The sequence below is a fragment of the Giraffa tippelskirchi genome, chromosome 9, assembly GCF_054371585.1.
Source record: "Giraffa tippelskirchi isolate mGirTip1 chromosome 9, T2T-mGirTip1v1.2.pri, whole genome shotgun sequence".
NCBI classification, from domain to species: domain Eukaryota; kingdom Metazoa; phylum Chordata; class Mammalia; order Artiodactyla; family Giraffidae; genus Giraffa; species Giraffa tippelskirchi.
In genome coordinates, this window is record NC_137283.1 from 163,084,681 (window position 1) to 163,108,851 (window position 24,171).

A 24,171-nucleotide genomic window follows, 5' to 3' on the forward strand; every position below is an offset into this window, starting at 1 on the left:
AGGCCCGGCGTGCTGCTCCCAGTGAACAACAGTAGTACTGAGTGGAGAAGTATTAATCCCTGGCTCAGAAAGGAAACTGAGAGCTGGTCTCACCAGAAGAACAACTATTCTCAGAGTTGCTAAAGTGAACTAGGTGTTTACACACCGACTGGAAGTTCACTTCACCAGAAGAGCTTGGATGCAATTCAAGAATGAAGTGGGAGCATGAACGATATGAAGTCTGCGACGCCTGTTGGTCTCAAAGAGCTGTAACAAACACAGTAGAGACCATACTGAGACAGTGGTGCCACGCTGAATAAACGTGGACACGCATGCACAAACAGCTCAGTTTTCAGTATAAAGCTCAATATTTGAATAATATCTTCTATTCTACATACTTTAGATTTTTTCTGTTTCTTTTTAAATTTACCTTTTTGTAACTTTTTGTTTTGACATAATTTCAACTTGAACAGTACAAGAAAGTTCTGTACCATCAATTATTTACATTTCATCATATTTGCCTTAGCTCAGTCGGTAAAGAATCTACCTGCAATGCAGGAGAGCTGGGTTTGATTCCTGGGTCAGGAAAATTCCCTGGAAAGGAAATGGCAACCGACTCTAGTATTCTTGCCTGGGAAATCCATGGACAAAGGAGTCTGGCGGGCTACAGTCTAAGGGGTTGCAAGAGTCAGACATGACTTAGCAACTACACCACCATCATCTTTGCCTTCTCCTCTTGGTAAATTCCTTCCCTACTTCCTTCTTCTCTCTCTCCTTCCATCTTTCTCTCTATGGGTGTCTTATCTATCCACCCATCTACACACACACACATATATATACACATAAACTAGAAATACGTATTTTTATGAATATTTGAGAAGAAGTTGGTATGTTCCTTTAACCCAAACCTTCAGTATTTCCTAAGAAAAAGAACAGTAAGAGAACAAACACACTGAATTTGTACAGAGTGTGAGAGACATAGAGCAATATAGTTATAATAATCAGAGCACTAGATAGATAAAGTCATATCCAAATTTCATACCTTGTCCCGATATTGTCTTTATAATTATCCCTTCCTCACTGGTTGAGGTTCAAATTCCAAATCCTATATACCAGTTAGTTGTCATGTCTGTCTCTTTTGTATACATGAATGTGGAATAATTCCACAGCCTTTCTTTGTGTTCTTGGGCGCGATGTTTTTGAAGACTATGGGTCAATTCTGATTTGCCTGGTGTTTCCTCAAATCACATTTAGAGGCTTTGTACTTTGGACGAGAGTACAGTGAGGTGACGGGCCTGGAACACCATCGTCTGTCCTGTGTCTGCTGTTTGGCATGTTATTGGGGAGAAGGGCTTTCTGTCTCCCTCATTCATTCACTCACATGAGTGCGGACTCACACACGCTTATTTCACTCAACACGTGTAACTAATTAACATTAACCAATATTGCTATACATGCATTTTAATGCTCCAATTGTCCCAAATCTGACCAACGGAAACCTCCTCAAGATAGCTCCTATGCCCTTTTGACAAATCTTCTTGATTCTTTCATACCTTCTTACTTTCTCATCAAACATTTTGCTGGCCCTTGATCCACCCATTTCTGCTTCTCAAAGAAGCCCTAGTTTCTTTCAGTGGCAAATGATATTTAAAATCCAAGAGCTGGAGCTATATGTGCCCACTATGGCCATGGATTGTAAGCTTCTCAACACAAATACATATATATAATACATACATATATATACACATATGTATATATGAGAGGGCCTCATGTAAAGTATGTATTATATTACACTTACATGAGCAATGAATCTATGACAAAGGAGGCAAGAATATACAATAGAGAAAAGACAATCTCTCCAATAAGTGGTGCTATGGAAACTGGACAGCTGCATGTAAAAGGGTGAAATCACAACACTCTCTAGCACCATATGCAAAAATAAACTCAAACTGGATGACAGACCTAAATGTAAGACCAGATACCATAAAACTCCTAGAGGAAAACATCGGGAGAACACTCTTACACAAACTGCAGCAATATTTTTTGGATCTGTCTCCTAGAGCAAAGGAAATAAGAGCAAAAAATTTTTTTGAGAAGGACCTATTTTTTTTTAAAGGACCTAATTAAGCTTAAAAGCTTTCACACAGCAAAGGAAATCATTAACAAAACAAAAAGACAACCTACTGAATGGGAAAAGATAGTTGCAAATAATATGATTGACAAGGAGTTAACGTCCAACATATATAAACAGTTCATACAACTCAACATCAAAAAAAAAAAAAGAAAGAAACTGATTAAAAAATGGGCAGAACTGAGTAGATATTTGTCCAACAATACTCAACATCACTAATCATTCAGTTCAGTTCAGTCGCTCAGTCGTGTCCGACTCTTTGCAACCCCATGGACTGCAACACACCAGGCTTCCCTAATCATTAGGGAGATGCAAATCAAAACTATAATGAGATGTCACCTCATGCTTGTCAGAATGGCTACCATCAAAAAGAATACAAATAATAAATGTTGGTGAAAAGGGAACTCGTGTGCACTGTTGGTGGGAATGGAAATTGGTGCAGCCACTGTGGAAAACAGGTTTCTCAGAAACAAAACAAAACAAACTATGTTATGACCCAGCAATTCCATTCCTGAGTATATATCCAAAAAATCCAAAAACACTAATTAAAACAGACACATGTACCCCAAAGTCCACAGCAGCTTTATTTACAATTGCCAAGATATGGAAGCAACCTAAGTGTCCATCAACAGGTGAATGGATAAAGAAGAAATGGGATACTACTCAGCCATAAGAACAGAAAAAATTGACATCTGCAGCAACATGGATGGACTTGGAGGACATAATGATAAATGAAATAAGTCAGAAAGAGAAAGACAATTACTGTATGACATCACTTATATATGGAATCAAAAAGTTACAACAAACTAGTGAATAAAGCAAAAAGAAGCAGACTCACAAGTGTAGAGAACAAACTAGCGATCACCAGTGGGGAGAGGGAAGCAGGGAAGGGCAACGTTGGGGTAGAGGATTGACAAGTACAAACTATTACATACAAAGTAAGCTACAAGAATACACTGTGCAACACGGAGAATATAGCTAATATTTCATAATAACTATACACGGAGTATCGGTGCTGATAACGTCAAGGTTGCGGAAGGAAGGAAGGGAAGTCGCTCAGTCGTGTCCGACTCTTTGCGACCCCGTGGACTGTAGCCTACCAGGCTCCTCCGTCCATGGGATTCTCCAGGCAAGAATACTGGAGTGGTTTGCCATTTCCTTCTCCAGGGGATCTTCCCGACCCAGGGATCGAACCCAGGTCTCCCGCATTGGAGGCAGACGCTTTAACCTCTGAGCCACCAGGGAAGTCAAGGTTGCGGATTCAATCCCCATATAGGCCAGATTGCGTTAATAACTATCGTTTTGGGCTTCCCTTGTGGCTCAGCTGGTAAAGAATCTGCCCACAATGCGGGAGACCTGGGTTCGATCCCTGGGTTGGGAAGATCCCCTGGAGAAGGGAAAGGCTACCCACTCCAGTACTCTGGCCTGGAGAATTCCATGGACTGTATAGTCCATGGGGTTGCAAAGAGTTGGACATGACTGAGCTGCTTTCACTTTCACTGGAGTATCACCTTTAAAAACTGTTAATCACTAAATTGTATACCTGTAACTTATATTGTATAGCAACTATACTTTAATAAAAAATAAGATTTAAAAAAATTAAACCATAGTTCTCAGAAAATATAGAAACAAAATTATACTAGGCAAATACTTGAGGGTTATTCCTGGGTCAAAAAGTACACGCATGTTTACCTTTACAAGAAAGTGGCAAACATTTTTCAATGTTACATATTAAGAATAAAGTTATCAAAATGATTTGGGTATTTTAGAGGAAAATAAGTTATAAATAAAGGTCATTTATTTCATACAAACACCACAGGCAGGAGAATTCTAACTACGCATGGGCAATCCCAACGAAGAGTTAAGGAAAACTGTGGGCCTCAGAGGCACTGCAGGAAAAAAAGAGCTAGGAAAGAAGACGCCACTGACTCTTTGCAAATGCTTATTGTAAAGTTTAAAAATCCTTAACAGCAAGCGAGGGATTAGTAGATCCTCCACTGTTAACAGTTCAACATCTAGACTCTAAAACAGAGTTGTGGTTGCCAAGAATGGTCTTAAAAAGCAGGTGACAATTTAGAACCTTGTGAAAGAAGAATGTATTTGGTTCCCACTTAAAAAATATCATAATGGCTTGATAGTGTTTTTAATCACCATCATCGTGATTAATAGGATTTGCATTCTTCTACATATTACCAATATCATTTTATTATCACTGATCAGGCAAAAACTGTAATAGGCCGATGGTTTGTGTGTCTATCGTTAAGATTACGGGTTTCATCCTTAGCACAAGCAAACAACAATCGCTGTCTTTAGCCACCATTTTTCAGTATGTAAATAGCATGAGACATGTTCTTGTAGCAGACTGAAGCACTCAGCTACACAGGGAAATATCCTGCCACTCATTCTCTGCGGAAGCCAAGGTGCTGAGAACTGATCCTCCACACAGGCTTCCGAGGTTTCTATGGCTATAGTTAGTAACTAGCAGCAAAAGCTGCGAAATGAAATTTAGCTAAGACGAACAATACTGTGCTTTATAAGAAATTTTGCTTTGAGTTTCACAAAACTCAAGCTGGAGTTCCTGAAGCTATTTTGCCCTGTGTCATATGGAAAACACAGCCTCTGCTGGCAGGCTTCCAGCCAGTATTCCTCGGGAAAGTGGGTGATTTTTCCATCAGGGTGAGAAATTCTTGTTGGGCTGTTTGATATTTCAAATTCAAAATGCCAGAATTTCACTTTACCTGACTGGAACGTTACATCTCTGGCTTCTCAGTCCTACAGACAAGTTGATAATCGATGGGGCGGTGACTTGCTTGTCCCCTGGGTCCCTGTTTGCAAGGGTCACATCCAGGTGTCCAAAGGCCCCCTTAGCCAAAGCCTGATTAAAGGAACCACGTTTAGGGAGATGTTAGAGGACATGCTCTCTTGTCTGCTTCTCCACTGGGTCACAGCACCTGAGTCCCATGACTGTCAACTGGAGGGAGGGCATAGGTAACATGAAAACTACTCCAGGTATGTCTACCGGAGTCTGCCTTTCTCTTGGGCTTCCCTGATAGCCCCATTGGTAAAGAATCCGCCAGAAATGCAGGAGACCCCGGTTCGATTCCTGGGTCGGGAAGATCCGCTGGAGAAGGGATAGGCTATCCACTCCAATATTCTTGGGCTTCCCTTGTGACTCAGCTGGTAAAGAATCTGCCTACAATGCGGGAGACCTGGGTTCGATCCCTGGGTTGGGAAGATCCCCTGGAAAAGGGAACGGCTACCCACTCCAGTATTCTGGCCTGGAGAATTCCATGGACTGTATAGTCCATGGGGTCGCAAAGAGTCGGACACGACTGAGCGACTTTCACTAGTTCACTGCCTACTCTAGTCATCTGTGTATCACCTTCACTTACTGAACACTGAACCACATTTTAATAGTATGTCTTTGAAACTTCCTAAAGATTGATGTAAAATCAGATAAGTAAGTTTGCATTTTCATGAAATTTAATAACAATAATAAAAACTGACAGGTATCCTTCCCTAAGAGATGTAGAAATGAATAAAGGATGCCTTATTTGTTTATTTATTTGTTTATTTTTAGGATACCTTATTAAATGAGTGGGCAAGACCAGAAGAGGGAGCTCTGATGCAGACCCCAAACAGGAAGAGACGACCCTGCATCTCCAACTGGAAGAAGGTTCCTCACCACCTAACTACCCGGAAAGGAGGGAAGATCTTCTCCCCACCCAGCAACAGCTCAGCCAATGAAAAGCCACTACCCTCCCCCCACCCACCCCAGTCTCCTCCACTGGACTCCGTGCTTATCAACAGCCCCTCCAAGCTTCCCTCTTTCCTTTATAAAGAGCGTGCCTCTTCTTTGTCTAGCCTTGCTTATAGTTTCTGCTATAGCACGCTTATCCCAAATTGCAAATCTCTGTTATTCCTGGAAAAAAAACAAAAAAGGACTTTGCTGGTAAAACAACTGTTTTATTTCTAAAGTCAACTTTACGTAAGTGAAGAACCCAACTCAGGCTCAGGTTCCCATAACTGGAAGTTAACAGCCAGCTAGTCTGCTTATTTATAGAAAAGTATTGACGATCCCAATTTTTATTTCTCCTCCTCTGTTTCTTCCTCTATTTGTTTCTTTGGTTATATTTTTCTTATAACCAATTAAAAATTCTTTTAAAAAACAACACGCTGTGAAAAGAAACTGAAAGTGAATAAATGTGAGTCTTTTGTGAAGGAAAAGACTGAAGTTCGCTGGGGAGGCTGCAGAAGGTGGGGGAGGCCCTCTGTGGCCCAAGAACTGTGGCCCCAACCAAGCGGTTCCTCTGACCCAAATCATCACATGTTCTCTCTACTGAATTATTTCCATTTGTATGCATTTGTTACTGTTTATTCCATATTTTTTTAAAGAAAAATGAAACATTTTTAAAACAAAATAATATCTCAGGGGTGGGGAGTGAACAAAATGGGTGAAAGTGGTCAAATGATGCCAACTTTCAGTTACAAACTAAGTAAGTCTCCAGGCCATAGGGACTTCCCTGGTGGCTCAGATGGTAAAGTGTCTGCTTACAATGCGGGAGACCTGGGTTCGATCCCTGGGTCGGGAAGATCCCCTGGAGAAGGAAATGGCAACCTACTCCAGTACTGTTGCCTGGAAAATCCCACGGATGGAGGAGCCTGGTAGACTAGTTGCAAAGGGTCGGGACACGACTGAGCAACCTCACTTTCACTTCCGGGCCACAAGATGCAGCACAGTGACTACAGTTAATAAGACCGTATTGGATGTTTGAAAGCCGCCGAGGGAGTAGATCTTAAAGTTCTCACCACCAGGGAAAAGCAGCTCATGACCATGCAGTGAGGGATGTTCGCTAGGCGCACTGTGACGGCCATTTCACAGTGTGTACGTATGTTGGATCTTTCTGTAGTGCACCTGAAACTAATAAAGGTTACACGTCAATTACACCTGACTCCCTATCTAGCTACCACACCATTTCTCGTCTCTCTTTTAAGGCAAAACTCCGTAAAACAACTGTCTGTATTTGCCGCCTACAATTTCTCCTCCTTCCCCCTCTAACTCTAATCGCTCCAGCGGAAAGCCCTAATTGAAGCCACCCGTGGCGTCCACACCATCAGATCCCAATGCCAGCTCTCAGGCTCCGTTTCCCTTGAAATGCTGGCAGCATTTAACACACCAGTGACTGATCTCTTCTGGACACAATTTCTCCTCCACTCCAGGAGGCACAGGCCCCGCGTTTGCCTCCTGCCTGCGGATTCCTCCGTTCAGTCTGCACAGGCCTTTCTCCCATTAAAGACTTGCAAATGCTCTGTGCCAGGGCTGGCCTGTGGCTTCGGTCCTCTCTTCTCAAACCACACTCACCTCCTAGGTGATCTCATGCAACCTCAGCACTTCACATACCATCCTATATGCTGGTGTTCTTAATCGTCCATATTATTACTAAGGCTTCTCTAATTTATATCTCTAACTCAGATCATTCCCCTAAACTCCAGACTCAAATAGTCAACTAATCGCTGAACATCTCAGCTTAGAAATCTACTAAAGGTCTCAGACTCAGCACATCCAAGACTAAGCACGCAGTAGTGACCCCTGCTCCCGCTCTGGCAAACACTTCCATCTAAGTGACGGCAACCTTGACGTTCCATCTGCTCAGGCAAAAACCCAATGCTATCATTTCTCTTGTTTGCCTTTTTTTTCTATACCAAGCATCCAATTAATCAGCAGTTCTTGTTCACTCTACCTTGCAAACGTGTGTAGAATTCAGTCTACCGAACTTCCGCACCTCCATCGTCACCACCTTCACATCTTCCCAGGATCACTGCACTATCCTCCCACTTGGCACCACCCTTGGCACTGGGAGTGCTGCCATATGTATCTACTTAAGATTCCCGCACTCATGTTTGCAGTACTAACACGGGTCAATATGTCTTCTATCTTGTATAATGCTTTAATTTTTGTTTTAGGAATAAACTTCCCTCTTGAGATAAATTATCTTCTTAGCTTTTGAAATACATACTTTATTATAACGTAGGAATTTTCTCCTTTTTCATGTTTGGAGGAATCATCCAGTAAAGACTTTAAGGCATCATGCATTTTAAGGGAACTTTTACCAACTTTTCAGTTTTTCTCACTGGTTAACAAGATATTTAGTTTTCTTAACTCTTCTTCAGTAAACTTTAATAATTTATAATTTCCTTAATATTGGCCATTGCATCTAAAGTTTCAAATGCATGAGTATATATTAATATGATTCCTTATTAAATTATTAATAATCTCCTTTTTGCCTATAGTTATCTTCCCTTTCTCATCCCTTAATGTTTGCTATTTTCTTATTTCTTGAATAGATTGCCAAAACCGTCTACTTTATTGATCTATATAAGGAAATATCTTCTGCATTATTAATTAAGCCTATATTTTAAGTTGTGGGCCATTAATTTCTTCTCATTAATTCCCTCTGCTTTTAAAAATTTTATTTTTGGTATTCCAAAACTGAATAAAAGGCTATGCATTTTCGTCCTCTTTTGACTGCATACCTTAGGTTTGATAGATTTTATTCCCATTTTACATTTGAAGTTTTTAAAGGTTATTTTAAAAGGTCATTCAGATAAAGACTGGCAAAGAACAAATTCAAATCTGTGTGATTTACACTGTACCAGAGAAGTTCCTTTGAATGTATCACACATAAAACATAGATGCAATTCACATAAAAGGAAACAAAGTGAACAAATGGCAATATGTTTATTTGCTTTAAATAAAAATAGTAAAACAGTGTCATGCCATTGACACATGAGAAAAGATATGACTGCTAATTAAACTGCGTTAAAATGAAATCTTAACTGGAACAATAATTTGATAAACCAACTTAGTAACTTGTAGTATGTGTTATCGGAGAAGGCAATGGCACCCCACTCCAGTACTCTTGATTGGAAAATCCCATGGACGGAGGAGCCTGGTAGGCTACGGTCCATGGGGTTGCTAAGAGTCAGACACGACTGAGCGACTTCACTTTCACTTTTCCCTTTCATGCACTGGAGAAGGAAATGGCAACCCACTCCAGTATTCTTGCCTGGAGAATCCCAGGGATGGCGGAGCCTGGTGGCCTGTCGTCTGTAGGGTCGCACAGAGTCGGACACGACTGAAGCGACTTAGCAGTAGCAGTAGCAATAGCAGTATGTGTTATAAAATACTTGTGTCTTTTCACCAAGTAATCTCAGATCTTTGCATTTTTCTTTAGGACATATTTCATAAGACTAAGACTGCTCTATGAAAATCAGACTATACTGAGACACACTGATAACATTTTGAGGGGCAAAGACAGTGTCCAAGGATTCTCTTCTGTCCATGGAATTTCCCAGGCAAGAACACTGGAGTGGGTTGCCATTTCCTTCTCCTGGGGATCTTGTCAACCTGGGATCGACCTTGTCAACCTGCATCTCCTGCAGTGCAGGCGGATTCTTTACCACTGAGCCACCAGCGAAGTCCCGAAGAATTCTAGAGCTGGTTAAAGTTGTCATATTCTAGCACTCAGCACCCAAATACTCCTTTTCTCTTGATGTTTTCTCTCCCTTTCCTTGTCAGAAATCTTTTTGATTTATAAACTGGTGCCGCTTACATCAAGAACAATCACAGAAAAAGAAAAGACTGATTGTACTGACTGGAAGCTCTGACTGACACACACCCCTGGAGGCCCCCTGCCCCGACAGCTGTGACCAGGGCTCTTTCCCTCCTCTGTCAGTTTTGGCCTGCATGACCGCATTCTATGACGTGGACCTCCCTGCCCCAGGGCCTTTGCACTTGTTGTGCCTTCTGCCAGAGTGCACTTCCCCAGCTCTTAGCATGTCCCCTTCCTCCACCCCCTGTAATGTCTTCCCAGTTACCTGGAAGGCATCGCTGGCTACACACTCACATTCCCAGCCGCACGTCTTCTTCCCTGGCCTTGTCTCTATAGCAGAGCCATTCCTAATCTACCATCACTCTCTATTGGCTCATTCTGCTTTATTTTTCTATGTATTTATTATTTAAAAATTTTTTCAACTGTCTCCACCACCCCCTCCCATACTACGAGAACTGGGATGCTACTTTGCACTATATTCCTAGAACCTAGAGCTATGCCTGGCATATAAATGCTCACTGAGTATTTGTCTATGGAATAGAAGTAGGGAGGAGGATGGAGGCGAGGAGCGAAGGAGCAAGAGAGAAAGAAAGAGGAGGAAAAAGGACCGAAGTCTTACTGATCTGACTTGACTTCATGTCAAAAATATCTTAGTGTACTAAAAGATCAATAACCATAAATGTTCTGGAGTTTCTTTGAAAAGCTGATTCTCTCTAAATCCTATTACAGAAACAGAGTTGACAAGCGCTGCCTGGCCTACCCTGTCTTATCGGAGTCAAGCCACAGTTGGTCCACAATCGTGCCAGAGCAGCCACCTTCTGAGAATATATCGACAATACAGTAGGCTTTACAGAATGTCAACCCAGACCCTAAGGAGACGTATGGGAAAAACTTGAGTGAGTGTGTTTCCCTTGGAAACACAGAACACAGTCCCTCTATTTGAGGAGTTCTCATGTGGAGCAGCCTGTGCACACACAGCCTTTTCTGAGTTGCTACAAAAGTCAAAACAATGCTAGCAGACAGCAGTTCAGGAGAGGCTGTTTGGCTCCTGGTAAGAAAGTATCTCACAATAATCAGAACTGCCTAGAGGGTAAGAATCTGCCTCCCTGGAGAGCAAGCTCTCGACAGTGGATGTGTCTGTGGCCAGTCACCTCCTACGGAAAGGTTGCGCTTGTTGTAGTTCAGTCGCTAAGTCATGTCTGACTCTTTCCAACCCCAAGGACTGCAGCACTCCAGCCTCTCCTGTCCTTCACTATCTCCTAGAAATGTAAGCTGGTTCGTTTAGTTGCTAAATTGTGTCCGACTCTTGCAGACTGTAGCCTACCAGGCTCCTCTGTCCATAGGATTCTCCAGGCAAGAATACTGGAGTGGGTTGCCATCTCCTTCTCCAGAAATGTAAGTTGAGAAGTGCTAAGTACATGAGCTGATGACCTAGACAAGTGTCAGTTGCCAGAATCTTTAATTTTTTTTTTGTTTTTTCTTCTAAATATACTCCAGAACTTGGTTAGTTTTGATATTGGTTGGATGGCATTATCGATTTGATGGACATGAGTTTGAGCAAGCTCTGGGAGTTGGTGATGGACAGGGAAGCCTGGCGTGCTGCAGTCCATGGGGTCACAAAGAGTCGGACACGACTGAGCGACTGAACTGAACTGAGATATGTAAAGCACACCAAGATTAAACAATGAAGAAAAAGAAAATCTGAAGACTCATAACTAGTAGGAGATTGAATCAAAAGAAAAATAACTTGACCAAGAAATGCCCTGGACCTGATGGCTTCACTAGTGAATTCTACCAAACATTTTGCTGTTCATTGTTCAGTCGCTAAGTCATGTCCCTTTGCCACCCCATGGACTGCAGCACGCCAGGCTTCCCTGTCCTGCACTCTCTCCCAGAGTTTGCTCGAACTCATGTCCATCGAGTCAGTGATGCCATCCAGCCATCTCACCCTCTGTCGTCGCCTTCTCCTCCCACCTTCAATCTTTCCCAGCATCAGGGTCTTTTCCAACGAGTCAGTTCTTCACATCAGGTGGTCAAAGTATTGGAGTTTCAGCTTCAGCATCAGTCCTTCCAATGAATATTCAGGACTGATTTCCTTTAGGATTGACTGACTAGTTTGATCTCCAAGGTTGTATTATGTATTTCTAACTCTTACTTTAACTTAAAACATTGGTATGCCATTTTATAAAGCAAATTCTGAATATCAGAATGACTGGGATCTGAAGTACATTCGGAAAAAAACAAAAACAAAAAACTTAAAGATCCTGGCAACTGATACTTTTCTAGATCATCAGCTCATGCATTTAGCACTTCTCAGCTGGAGATGCGTTTCTCTAAATCTGGCATAAAATAAGAGAATCTTATAAAATAATAGCAAAGAAAAAAAGCACTGTGCGCAGTCGAGCATCACTTCTAACGGCCTTAAAGACCGCGTGCGGTGTTGTCAGCGCCTCCTCTCTGCTCACCCGACAGAAGGCACTGTTAAAGTAAGACGTATGCAGCCATCTGCATCCACAGTGCCTGCTGGTGATATTTTGGAAAATTAAAACTACGCAAAGTTGCATTCAATCAAAAGGACTCTACTTTGTTCACGCGGCTATTTTCCCCAAACAGAGCCTGGCTGAGAACTGAAAGCGTGGACTGCAGTAACAAATTCATTGATGACTGACACCGTGGTACAAAAGCTTTAAACCGGGGGACACTGGAGGCGATGGCAGGTACCCCACTAAGCAGGTGAGTGGAGCTAGTACAGTGACATCAGCAGGGCAGCAGGAGGATCGCGGTCCCCTCTGCCGCCAACAGAATGGGACGGAAGGAGGACATACGGGCTGGCTGAAATCACCGCTTGGGGCATCGCTCTTCCCACTTCCCTTCAAAACAACAATATCTAAAATCTTTCCAGGCCTCTAAAGGCTAAATTGAGGTTAGGGATTCACTATGAATGAAAGTTATTCTAAAACAAGAATGAGATGGGTAAGTTGTATTGCAGCTTTTTTCCTACTGTCCTTGATGTATAAACAGGTGGTACTACCTTGGAGCTCTGAGATAGCGACTTTACCAATGTCAACACCTCAATATCTCATGACAGTCCAGGTCCACCTGTGAGGATCCTCTGTTATCCTCACACGTTGCTTTCAGCCGTTTCTGCCGCTCTCAGTAGCTGTAAAAATTCCAGTCTGATCTCTCTGCCCCTGATGTACACTGAAGCACTCAGACTTGGGGACATCCCAACTGTGAGCCCAGAAAATGTGAAGCTAGTAGTGCACGTGCCCAGGAAAACCCTGAGACTTCCAGAATCTTGAGTCTGTTAGGTTGCTATGGGCAGGGGGAACCCTGCCTGGTCTCCAGCAATAGCCCTGGTCATTTTAAAGATTCATTTCTTCAGATAATGCAAAATAAAGGAATGTATCTGAATACGTGACTCTGACAACAGTACTTCAGTTTCTACCATGTGGCAGAGTGATGGCTTACACAAAGCTGTATCAGCTATAACTCCGACTATTTTCAACACTGATTCCACATTTTAAGATCTTTATCTGTCAACAGGATAGAGAATTAAGATCCATTTTATGTGTAATCACAGAATTATCATTTTGTAACAGCTCTTGATACCACACCCCATAAGCTCTTAAATTTGCTAAGTCTCTTAAAGCATTTCTCTTGGCTGTGAAAACAGTGTGTTTAACATTTCTGAAAGTACTGAAGAAAGTCACGCCCTCGATCCAGGCGGAGTCACCTTCTGCTCTCCCGGAACGCAGGTGCATGACCTCATAGGCAGGGTCAGCCAGGCAGCATGAGGCCACTTAGCAAGGGACCACGACGGGGCAGCCGGAGCAACGGTCTCAATCTGGGAGCCCCACAGAGGCGCTGCCTCATCTTACGGTGTTTCAAGAGGAGCCAGAGATCCAATCTTAACCTGCACTCTCTCAATCTCTGAATGTTGGCAGCAGATTCAGAAAACTCCCTGAGCACATGCAGGCCACGCGGGGCGCATCTGCTCACTGTGACCAGTTTGAGCCTCCACTTTGACCCCTCTCTCCCCGCTGGCTTCACTCCACGCTCACGAGTGACACTTTGGGAGAGGGCACTCGGTTTTTGTAATTATTTTTCCAACACTTTAACATGTTAGAGCACTGAAAAAAATATGCAAAAAGAATGTACTTTCTATATTGTAGCAAAAAAAAAAATTATATTCACATTACTTACCCTGCTGACTTCCTTAGGAGCTGATTCATCTAGGGGATGGAAAAGGGAAGGAGAAAAAGAAATACAGTTAGAAGCTCAGAGTAGTTTCTGAAAAATATAGAGCATGTCATTCACTCTCTGTAAACCAGAAGGCTATTTGCAATGCTTCCTCTTGCGATATCTAAAAATTTGGTTTTAAAACTCTGTAAGGTAAAAAACATAGTATATTTAGAGCTAGATGTATGTGTCAATTTTGAAAGGAAATGAAATAACACAAAAGCTTGCTAATCATTTTCAAGATTACCTTTTTAGAGATTCTCAAATATTAGTGCTTGAGAATATGGCTACACTGTATTTTATCCAATACATACACCTAGAAAAGGGATTGTAATATTTGCAATATTCTAAATGACACAATCCACACGAATGTCTCAAAAGGCCATTAACACTTGTGCTGTCAGGGTTGGTTCCAGCATTTCACGTTTGCTGAAATCAGACCTGTGCCCGCATGGCCTGGTGAAGGCACGGACCACTCCCACGGACAGGGCTGCTCTGCACCATGGACGCAGGAGGTGGCGGGCTTGTCTCCACCAGCACCGCAGCACTGCTTTCTGGTAAATTAAGACTGACGGGTTGTCCCGGTCTAGGTGAGGCCCTCTGACAGGCTCTCCCCGCGAGGCTGGCTACATGGCAAGACTATGCCTGCGTAACCAACAGGGTATGAGAAACAAACCGGCCAAAATTCCACTTTAGGTCTGCCAGCTATGAGTACCCCGTGCCTGGGAACTGGTTCTGACCCAAAGAAAATGTGTTGATGTGTCCCTTCCAGAGGACGGGGAAGCTGGAGACCCCTCTCGAGACCCTTCACCGGGAGGCAGCCTTTAATTTAATGCTGCTGCGATCTTGTGCCTTGTTTAGCGATGACACCCAGTCAAACTACCTCCATCAGTACACACTTCACACACCAAACTTCTAAAGTGTTCTATGTTACACCAAAGCACAGCCTCATCTACCTTGACACTGACAAAGGTGTGTCCCACAGGACACTGATTCTTCTTTCTCCTTCAACATTCTTATTAACTAAACCACTGAGTCCTGGTGTTTCCTCTTTTTTTCTAATTTTTTTCAGATTTACGGCTTACCACTCATTTCCACAAATAATATCAACTATAGTCCCAAAGCACATATCAACCAGTAGCCTCTAAGCTGATCCCTGAATTCAGTATCTGCCCTGGCAATCATGTATACACACACACACTCACCCACCCACTTTATCTTTCAAAAATATTCCATCTATCATTCCAGTAGTCAGATATGGATGTGAGAGTTGGACCATAAAGAAAACTGAGTACTGAAGAATTGATGCTTTTCTTACACTGCTGGTGGGAATGCAAACTAGTACAGCCACTATGGAGAACAGTGTGGAGATTCCTTAAAAAACTGGGAATAGAACTGCCATATGACCCAGCAATCCCACTGCTGGGCATATACACTGAGGAAACCAGAATTGAAAGAGACGCGTGTACCCCAATGTTCATCGCAGCACTGTTTACAATAGCCAGGACATGGAAGCAACCTAGATGTCCATCAGCAGACGAATGGATAAGGAAGCTGTGGTACATATACACAATGGAATATTACTCAGCCATTAAAAAAAATACATTTGAATCGGTTCTACTGAGATGGATGAAACTGGAGCCCATTATACAGAGTGAAGTAAGCCAGAAAGAAAAACAACAATACAGTATACTAATGCATATATATGGAATTTGAAAGATGGTAACGATAACCCTATATGCGAGACAGAATAAGAGACACAGACGCATGGAACAATTTTATGGACTCTGAGGGAGAAGGTGAGGGTGGGACGTTCTGGGAGAATGGCATTGAGACACGTGTATTGTCATATGTGAAACAGAGCACCATTCCATGTTCGATGCATCTGACAAGGGCTCAGGGCCGGGGCAATGGGATGATCCAGAAGGATGGGATGGGGAGGGAGGTGGGTGGGGGGTCCGGGAAGGGGAACACATGTAAACCCGTGGCTGATTCATGTCAATGTATGGCAAAAACTATTACAATATTGTAAAGTAATTAGCCCCCAACTAAAATAAATAAATTTATAAAAAAAAATAAAAAAAAAAAAAAGAATTGATGCTTTTGAACTGTGGTGCTGGAGAAGACTCTCGAGAGTCCCTTGGACTGCAAGGAGATCCAGCCAGTCTATCCTAAAGGAGATCAGTCCTGGGTGTTCATTGGAAGGACTGATGTTGAAACTGAAACTCCAATACTTTGGCCACCTGATGCAAAGAGCTGACTCATTTGAAAAGACTCTGATGCTGGGAAAGAATGAGGGCAGGAGGAGAAGGGGACTACAGAGGATGAGATGGTTGGATGGCATCACCGACTCAATGGACATGGGTTTGGGTGGACTCCGGGACAGGGAGGCTTGGCGTGCTGCGGTTCATGGAGTCTCAAAGAGTTGGACACGACTGAGCGACTAAACTGAACTGAACTGAGCCTCTGGCAGAGTCGGACACAACTGAGCAACTGAGCTGAACTGAACTGATCTTGCCCCTTGGATGCTTCAGCATTTATAGTAAATTAGACTTCAAAGGGTTATTTCCAGGTGGCGCTAGTGGTAAAGAACCCATCTGCTAATGCAAGAGACATGAGACACTCGGGTTAGATCCCTATATTGGGAAGATTCCCTGGAGGAGGGCATGGCAACCCATTCTAGTATTCTTGCCTGGAGAATCCCATGTACAGAAGAGCCTGGCAGGCTGCAGTCCATAGGGTCTCAAAGAGTCAGACACAACTGAAGTGACTTAGCATGCATGCAGACTTCGAATTTTGCTTCATATTGTCTTTACCTGGGGACTTTTTCAAAATTAGCAAGCTTAGAACTATCAGATAGTGGATGGTCAGTAAACAGTACCTATTCTTTGTGTTCTATGTTAACAGATATTTTTTATATATTTTTATTATTTGTTCCATAATGATTTTAATATTGCATCTGATTTCCTTAAGAATGTAACCATGTTATAGGAAAAACATGGACTTTATCTTATATACTGAAGTCACTTGATAAAAAATTTCATTTATTCCTTAGCTTCTAACCTCTTTTTCTTTTCTAGAGCTCTCTGAAGATGCAACTATTTGATTGAATCATCACAACAAATTTATTAACAGATTATAAAGTTGCAGAGACTGATATGTTTCTAACTCTTTTAGATTCTTATCGAAGAAGTTCAGTAAATGGGGGGTGAAAAGTGAAGGTTGATTAACGCACAGGCGATGGCAGGTGGCCATCGAGTGCACGAGCTGATTCCATCACCAGGTGGAGCGTCCACGCTGCGACCCTCTGGGACTGTCCACTGTCCAATCAGCACCACGACTTGAAAGTTAGTTCAGGGGAAGAAGAGCTCGAATGTCCAGACGTCTGTATATAAACGCCCCGTTCGCTTTTTCCTTCAGTTTTGCTGAGTGCTTCTCCAGCTCAAGTGTGCAAAAGATGTTCTGCTGATGAGTATTTGTACAAACCAACTCCTCTTTTGGTTTTATGGACAGTTTCAAGTATTTGAAAGAAAAATGCTATCTATATCTCAACTTCTGGCTTTTTCACCTTGTGTACAGATTTAGGAATGTATCTTCTACCTCTTCTTCCGACTGGGAAGCCAAACAGTTTCTGTTAAGTGAATGGCAAGTCCATTACATTTAGGGATTACAGCAACTCAGCTGAGGCGATCAATGAACGCAGTGAACTGGTTGGGATAAGGGAAACTGGCTTCCTGCTTCCTGTATTTGGAAGTTCCATTGAGCTCTCTTGCCCAAGGAACGTGCAAGCACCCTGAAGACACTGCCGGGGTGACTTCTGCGCAGTGGAGTGTGCGGAGGGGGCGCCCAGAGGCAGCACGGCCAGAGGCCCAGAGCGCGCGCTGGGCTCGGAAGCCCGGAGGCCGCTCACTTGCTGTTGTAACTTTGGGCAAGATGTCTAACTTCCTTTGACGGCTTCTAAGTCTGAAGTGACCCAACATCCTATCCATATAATTTGATACTGAAAAATAACTTTTTCCACAAGAACAATCGCAAAGTAAGAAAGCCCCTGACTTGGGGACTTCCCTGGTGGCCCCTGGAGGCTGACTCCGTGGCCCCTGGTTGGGGAACGAGACCCACAGCGAAGGCCCGACGCAGCCAAACAAATTGAACAGGAACAAAAGGGCAGTGGTCCCCAGCGTTTCTGGCACCAGGCACCTGTTTCATGGGAGGCAGTTTTCCCGTGGACGGGGAGGGAGTGACGGTGGGCCAGGCGATAACGGGAGCCGTGGGAAACGGGGGTGAAGCTTCCCTCTGAGCCCACGGCTCACCTCCGCTCCGTGACCAAGTCCCGAACAGGCCGCTGGCCAGTGGAGGGGGCTGGGGACCCCTGACCCTGACGGCCAAAGAACCCACAACTCTGCGACGTCTCTTTACACTCCTGATACACACTCACAACCGAGCGGTCAGGGCCACATTTCACACGGTTCAGGAAAGAAGCTCACTTACACATGAAAGGATAAGGAGTCACAGAAAAGGAGGAAGTGGACGTGGATGGCAGAGTCTGAGTCCTTCATGACCGTCAAGTGGGCAACCAAAATGTTCACAACAGCAGACACTAATTTTTATGTGGCACTGGGGTTCTGTAAACGTTTGTTTACTCAACAAATGTGCATTACAGATTCATTATGTGCCTGGCATTTATCCTTGTTCCTAAGGAGCTTAAATTCTAATGGGATGAATAAATAAGAAAAAAATTTAAGGAATTTCAGAAAGAGAATAGTGATGCTTGTTAAAGAGAATTTTTTTTTAAAGAAAAGAAGAAACCATCTTCAATCTAAACATCATTTTAACGATTTTTTAAAGCCTTAGGAAAAATAGCCCATGCAGCAGAAAATTTCCTGGAGAACATCCCAGTAAGTACACCTTCCAGCAAGTACTTATTCTTGAGTTAAGTACTCATTGGGAAAAACCCTGATGCTGGGAAAGATTGAGGGCAGGGGGAGAAGGGGACAACAGTGCATGAGGTGGTTGGATGGCATCCCTGACTCAACGGACATGAGTTTGAGCAAGCTCCAGGAGAGAGAGAAAGACAGGGAAAACTCGTGTGATGAGTTCCACGGGGTCGCAAAGAGTCAGAGGTGACTTAGCAACTGAACAACAATTGCACCGAAAGTACAGAATAAATGAAATCAATATCTCATATAACAGACCTGAAGCCACAGTTACACTGAATATAAAATGTAAACAACTGTCTAACATAGGTCAAAGAATCCATCCATATGTGACATCACAAGCTCTTCTAATTTACCAGAAAATATTGTCATAAAATGTTGATAATAGTTAAAAATGAGTAAACAAATCAAATGAACATTTCCAAATATAAACCCTCACAACCATACCTTCAAGGCTGTAGAAATGGAAACACAAATATTCATATAAAAATAACTTGGAGGCTTGAAGCCAAAATGGCAACTAATATCATGATAATTTTCTTATCATCAACTTAAAAGGAAAATGTAATGTTCACTAATGTTACAGGAAGAAGAAAAAATGACAAAAGATTTTGATAGCTGGTTTCATTTTAATACTATGAGATGATAAAATATTAAATCCTGATACTTGTAGGCAGTACATGAAATATATAAAAAACAACATCTCCCCAGTATTTTACGAGGAAATGAAAAAATTTTATTTCCTGTTAGATTACTATTCTTTTTTATTCCATTGTTATCCTCCATGAGTGAATGAAGGGCGAGCGGGACAATCATTTCTCTAAATCTTCTAGCCGTCTTCCATCATTAAATCTTTAGGCAAATAAGGAGAAACTAATTGTAGATCAGTAGGCTAAACAGTGCTTTTAACAAAAGAAACCTCACCTTTCCCCTCAACAGGCCTAGCGATCATCTGTAAATCTGTATCTTAGAATGTAGATCTGTGAAAAAACTGAGCTCACATTTTCTCTAAGAAATGTTTGTAAAAATATGGCCAGTGTGTTTAAATGTAGTTACTCTAAGACATAGCAGTGATACTGATTTTTCATTAGCAGCTTTACTAAAACATAATTTACATGCCATAAACTTAACCCATGATAAGTATACAACTCAATGATTCCAGTCGATTTACAGAGGTGTGACAGCCTCTCACCAATCCAGTTTAGACACCCCCCCCCAAGGAAGTCCCCTTATGCCCCTTTATATTTAATCCCTGTTCCCACCACAGCCCAGTCACATCAGGGATATCCCTCTGTTCTCACAGACTCACCTTTTCTGGCCATTTCGAATAAGTGGAATCACACAATACAGAACTAGTTGTATCTGGCTTCTTCCACATAGTACAGTATTTTGAGGTTCATCCATGTTAGAACGTGTATCAGTATTTCTTATTATCAAATAGTATTCCTATTATATGGGTATATAGCCATTTACCAGCTAAGAGACAGTTTAATTGTTTTTGATTTGGAGCTATTCTGAACAATGCCCCCTAAAGGAACTACTGGATGTGTATGTTTTGTATGGACACACTTTCCTTTCTCTTGGATAGACACTTAGGATTAGACACTTATAGACACTTAGATTTGATGAGTATTAATAAACTAAGTTTAACTTTCTTAGAAACTGATCAATTGTTTTACAAAGCACCATTACCATTGGTCATTTGCATACTTCTCTGGGATAATGCATATCCAAATCTGTTGTCTATTTATACATTGGGTTGTCTATCTTCTTATTGAGTTAAACAAATCTTTATATATTCTAGATATGTTTTTAATGAAGTCTATTTTTCCAAAAGAATTTTTTTTATTTTACGGATCCTGCTTTAGGTATTGTATAAAATAACTCTTTGGCCCACTCAAGATTATGAATTTTTTTTTCCTATTTTGTCTAGGAATTTCAAAATTTTAGCTCTTACAATTAGATATATGATCTATATTAAATTAATTTTAGTTTATAATGTGAGGAAAGGGTATTTTTAAATATTGCATCTGGATATCCAGTTGTTCTATAACACTATGCTTCCTCCCAAGGAATTGTTTCAACATCTTTGTTGAAAATCATTTGACCATGTGAGGGTTTTGCCTGGTCTCTGAATTCTGCTGCACTGACCTATCTGTAAGGCAATACAACAGGGCTGAAATACCATTAGTATGGTAAGTTCTGAAATCAAGTAATGTAACTCCTCAAAACCGAACTTTACTTTTGTAATTATTATGGCTCTTTTAGGTCCTTTACATTTTACAATCAGCCTTTCAATTTGTATAAAAAATCCCTCCTGGATTCTGAGAGGTACTGCATTGAATATATAAATTTGGGGAGAACTGTCATCCTGGCAATACTGATTCTCCCAACCCATGAACATGACATCTGTCTCCATTTATTTAGACTTTTCTTTCCTTCCTCTCAGCAAGATTTATAGATTTCAGTGTATGAAATCTGTGTTTCTTTGTTAAATTTATCCCTAAGCTTTTAAATTTTTTGAGGCTATTATGAATAAAAGTATTTTCTTAATTTCTGACTGTTCCTTTCTAGTAGATAGAAATGGGATTGATTTTTGTGTCTTGATTTTTTTTTCTATATCGGTCCTTGTATCCTGAGACCTTGCTCACGCATTCATTAGCTTTAGTAGCTTTTTGTGGAATATTTGAAATTTTCCACATCCAGGATCATGTATCTGTGGAAAAAGGATTTAGTTCTTCCACCTAAACCTGTTTCTGTTCCACCTAAACCTGTGCTCTGTTTCTTACTGTTCAAGTTAACATTTCACTGCTCCTACTTCTCTGACAGTTTTCATCATGAATGGATATTGAATTCTGTCAAAACCGTTTTCTGTATTAAGATAATTGTGTTTAACTCTAATAAATTTAAATAATTGACTTACTGATGTTAAACCAACTGGTATTCATACAGGGTCATACCACATCATATTTTTACTATGTTACTGGACTTGGTTTCCTGATTTTATTTAGGGGTTAGTGCATGTATGTTCAAGGGAGATTTGTCTTGTGATGTCTGGTTTTCTTATCAGGTTAATACATGACTCAAAGAAGGAGCCGGGAAGTTTTTCTCCCTCCTCTCTTTCCGAAAAGAGTTGGAGAAGGATTGGTATTAATTCCATTTACAATACCTGATACGATTCATCAGTACAGCCATGGGGGAACAAGCTCTGGGTTGTGGAAATATATTTAATTACTAAGACTTGTTTAGATTTTCTGTTTCTTATTATGTCAGTTTCGGTGATTTGATCTTTCCAGGAGTCTGCTTTATTCAAGATGTCTGATTTCTAACATGAAGCTTTGCATTCTCCATCAACCGCTGATGGATCTGTCCGTCAAAAGCGGCCAATACCCACAGTCCAAACCTTTTCCAGGTCTGCTCGAGTTCCGTGTTGTTTGGGCCCTTTCCAAGGGGGACCCGCGGACGCTTCTCCAGGAACATGTGCGTGTCCTCAGTCAGGAGCGTGTCTGCCTCGGTCTCACCGAGACCTCAGGCTGGCACAACCCGAGATTTGCCAGCCCTCCCCCACTCACTGGCCTCCAAAGCTCCAAAGATGGGGGAGCCTCCAAGTTGAGAGAACTCTTTTAACTTGTAGAGACGCTGTCAGAACCTCAGCTCCAACCAAGGGGACAGGGAGCAATGGAAGAAGCTCCAGGCCATAACATGATAAATAGCCATGGTTCTTACCCGAATTTATTTGAAAACTGAAGGTCACAGTTTTCAAATTGTGAATGTCTCTCGAATTGCTGTATGCCTTTGGTTGACATTCAGAGACTAAAGTGGCTGGTCTTGTCCATTACTGTCCAATTGATAACTGCTTCTTGAGGAAAGACTTTGCTACCGTCTTCATTCAGTCATAGGTGGAAGTCCAGTTTTGCATTCAAAGTCATCACTGAGTAACAGCAATTATCAACGTGTGATCCAGAGGCCTCTGGCATCCCAGAGACCATTCAGAGGGCTCACGAGTAGACTATTTTCGTAATAACACTAAAATCCAACTCACCTATTTCTTATTTTTTCACAAGTATACCGTGTATTTCTCAGAGGCTACCTAATGCTCCTACAGTTCATGGAATGCATCCATCGTGTCCTGATATTTTCTAAAATGTTCTAAGGTCACCGCTTTAAGATACCAGGATGTGAGTTTTCAGAGGCTGGTCATGTTCTCGGCGCTTCTGCAGCACTTGCATTTGCCGCCTTTGGTCACCCCTGCTATAGCCTCTGCAACTTCAATAACATCTGATTAATAGCTACTTTGAATTCCCAAGTTCTTTGCACCTACATAGACATAGAAAAATGTACACTTCACCCCCAACTATTATTATTTAGAATTTAATATTTTAATTATTTTATCCTAAAAACAAAATTCATACATAGTATATTTTCCTATATTTAAGGATCGATCATGAGCCTTTAAAGGCGGAGCTTAGTTTACTCATTTTCTCAAGCTACAGCTGCACTGTTTATGTCTAAAGATACTGAAAAAGATGAAACTGACTTATGAGAAGATTCTCTGACTCATGGAAGGGAGGAATGTACTCCAAAGCAACAGAGTGAAACTGTAAATAAGAAAAAAAAAAGGATAAAAGATTCCTCTTTTGGCTTTAACAATTTACCTTATCCTGCCTTATGCAACTGAACATTTGCCAGCAGTACTGTGGAACCAGTTAAGTTGCACGGTTATTTTGAGACCAATCATTCAGTGTATAAAGAGAAAAGAATTGGATATCTTAAACGTAGGCATGATGCACTCTTTAAAAGCCCAAAATTGCTTGTAATCCTACATTGCTTTCAGTAGAAATGTCAAAGCCACTGGCTCGAGGGTAAGTTAATGTTATTGGACTGACTAGAGAAGCACCCACAGTGGCTGAGAAAGTGAGGAAGTGCTCAGCGTGCGCCGCTGGCGCCTCTGCTGCGGGAGAGTCAGCCCGAGGACCCAGAGCCCTGTCATGTCTGCAGGGACACAGGGACCCATTAAAGACGGTCACAAACCCTCAAAACTGTGAGTCTGCTTTAGAGTGAATGAACCTACAGATGTGGCTGATGTCACTATTTTCGTGATATTTGTCTCAAATCAACACATAAGAATCATCCAAGACCTTTTATATGAATATGGGATAACAAGTGTGGGTGATGCTGAACTATTCCAAGAGTTGAATAACTTTTTCAAAGTATCATCTTTTATCCGGGAACAGCTGGATTATTAAAAACCTAATTATGTAAACAAACAGAA

At 41.8% G+C, this 24,171-nt stretch overlaps 1 protein-coding gene across 32 annotated transcripts in view; it reads right to left on the reverse strand.

The window, feature by feature from the left end:
* The window catches only part of PDE10A (phosphodiesterase 10A), a 344,897-nt gene that overhangs the window by 82,186 nt on the left and 238,540 nt on the right, over positions 1-24,171 (reverse strand). For 10 of the 32 annotated variants that reach the window (XM_081529694.1, XM_081529708.1, XM_081529693.1 and 7 more), the window contains one exon: positions 13,930-13,958. The exons of 9 other annotated variants lie outside the window; for them this stretch is intronic. In XM_081529694.1, coding sequence (XP_081385820.1) covers positions 13,930-13,958 — 29 coding nt within the window. Of the gene's footprint in view, positions 1-4,848; positions 4,986-6,919; positions 7,032-13,929; positions 13,959-24,171 lie in introns of all 32 variants that reach the window. 13 more of the 32 variants (XM_081529713.1, XM_081529714.1, XM_081529712.1 and 10 more) reach the window with 4 other exon arrangements.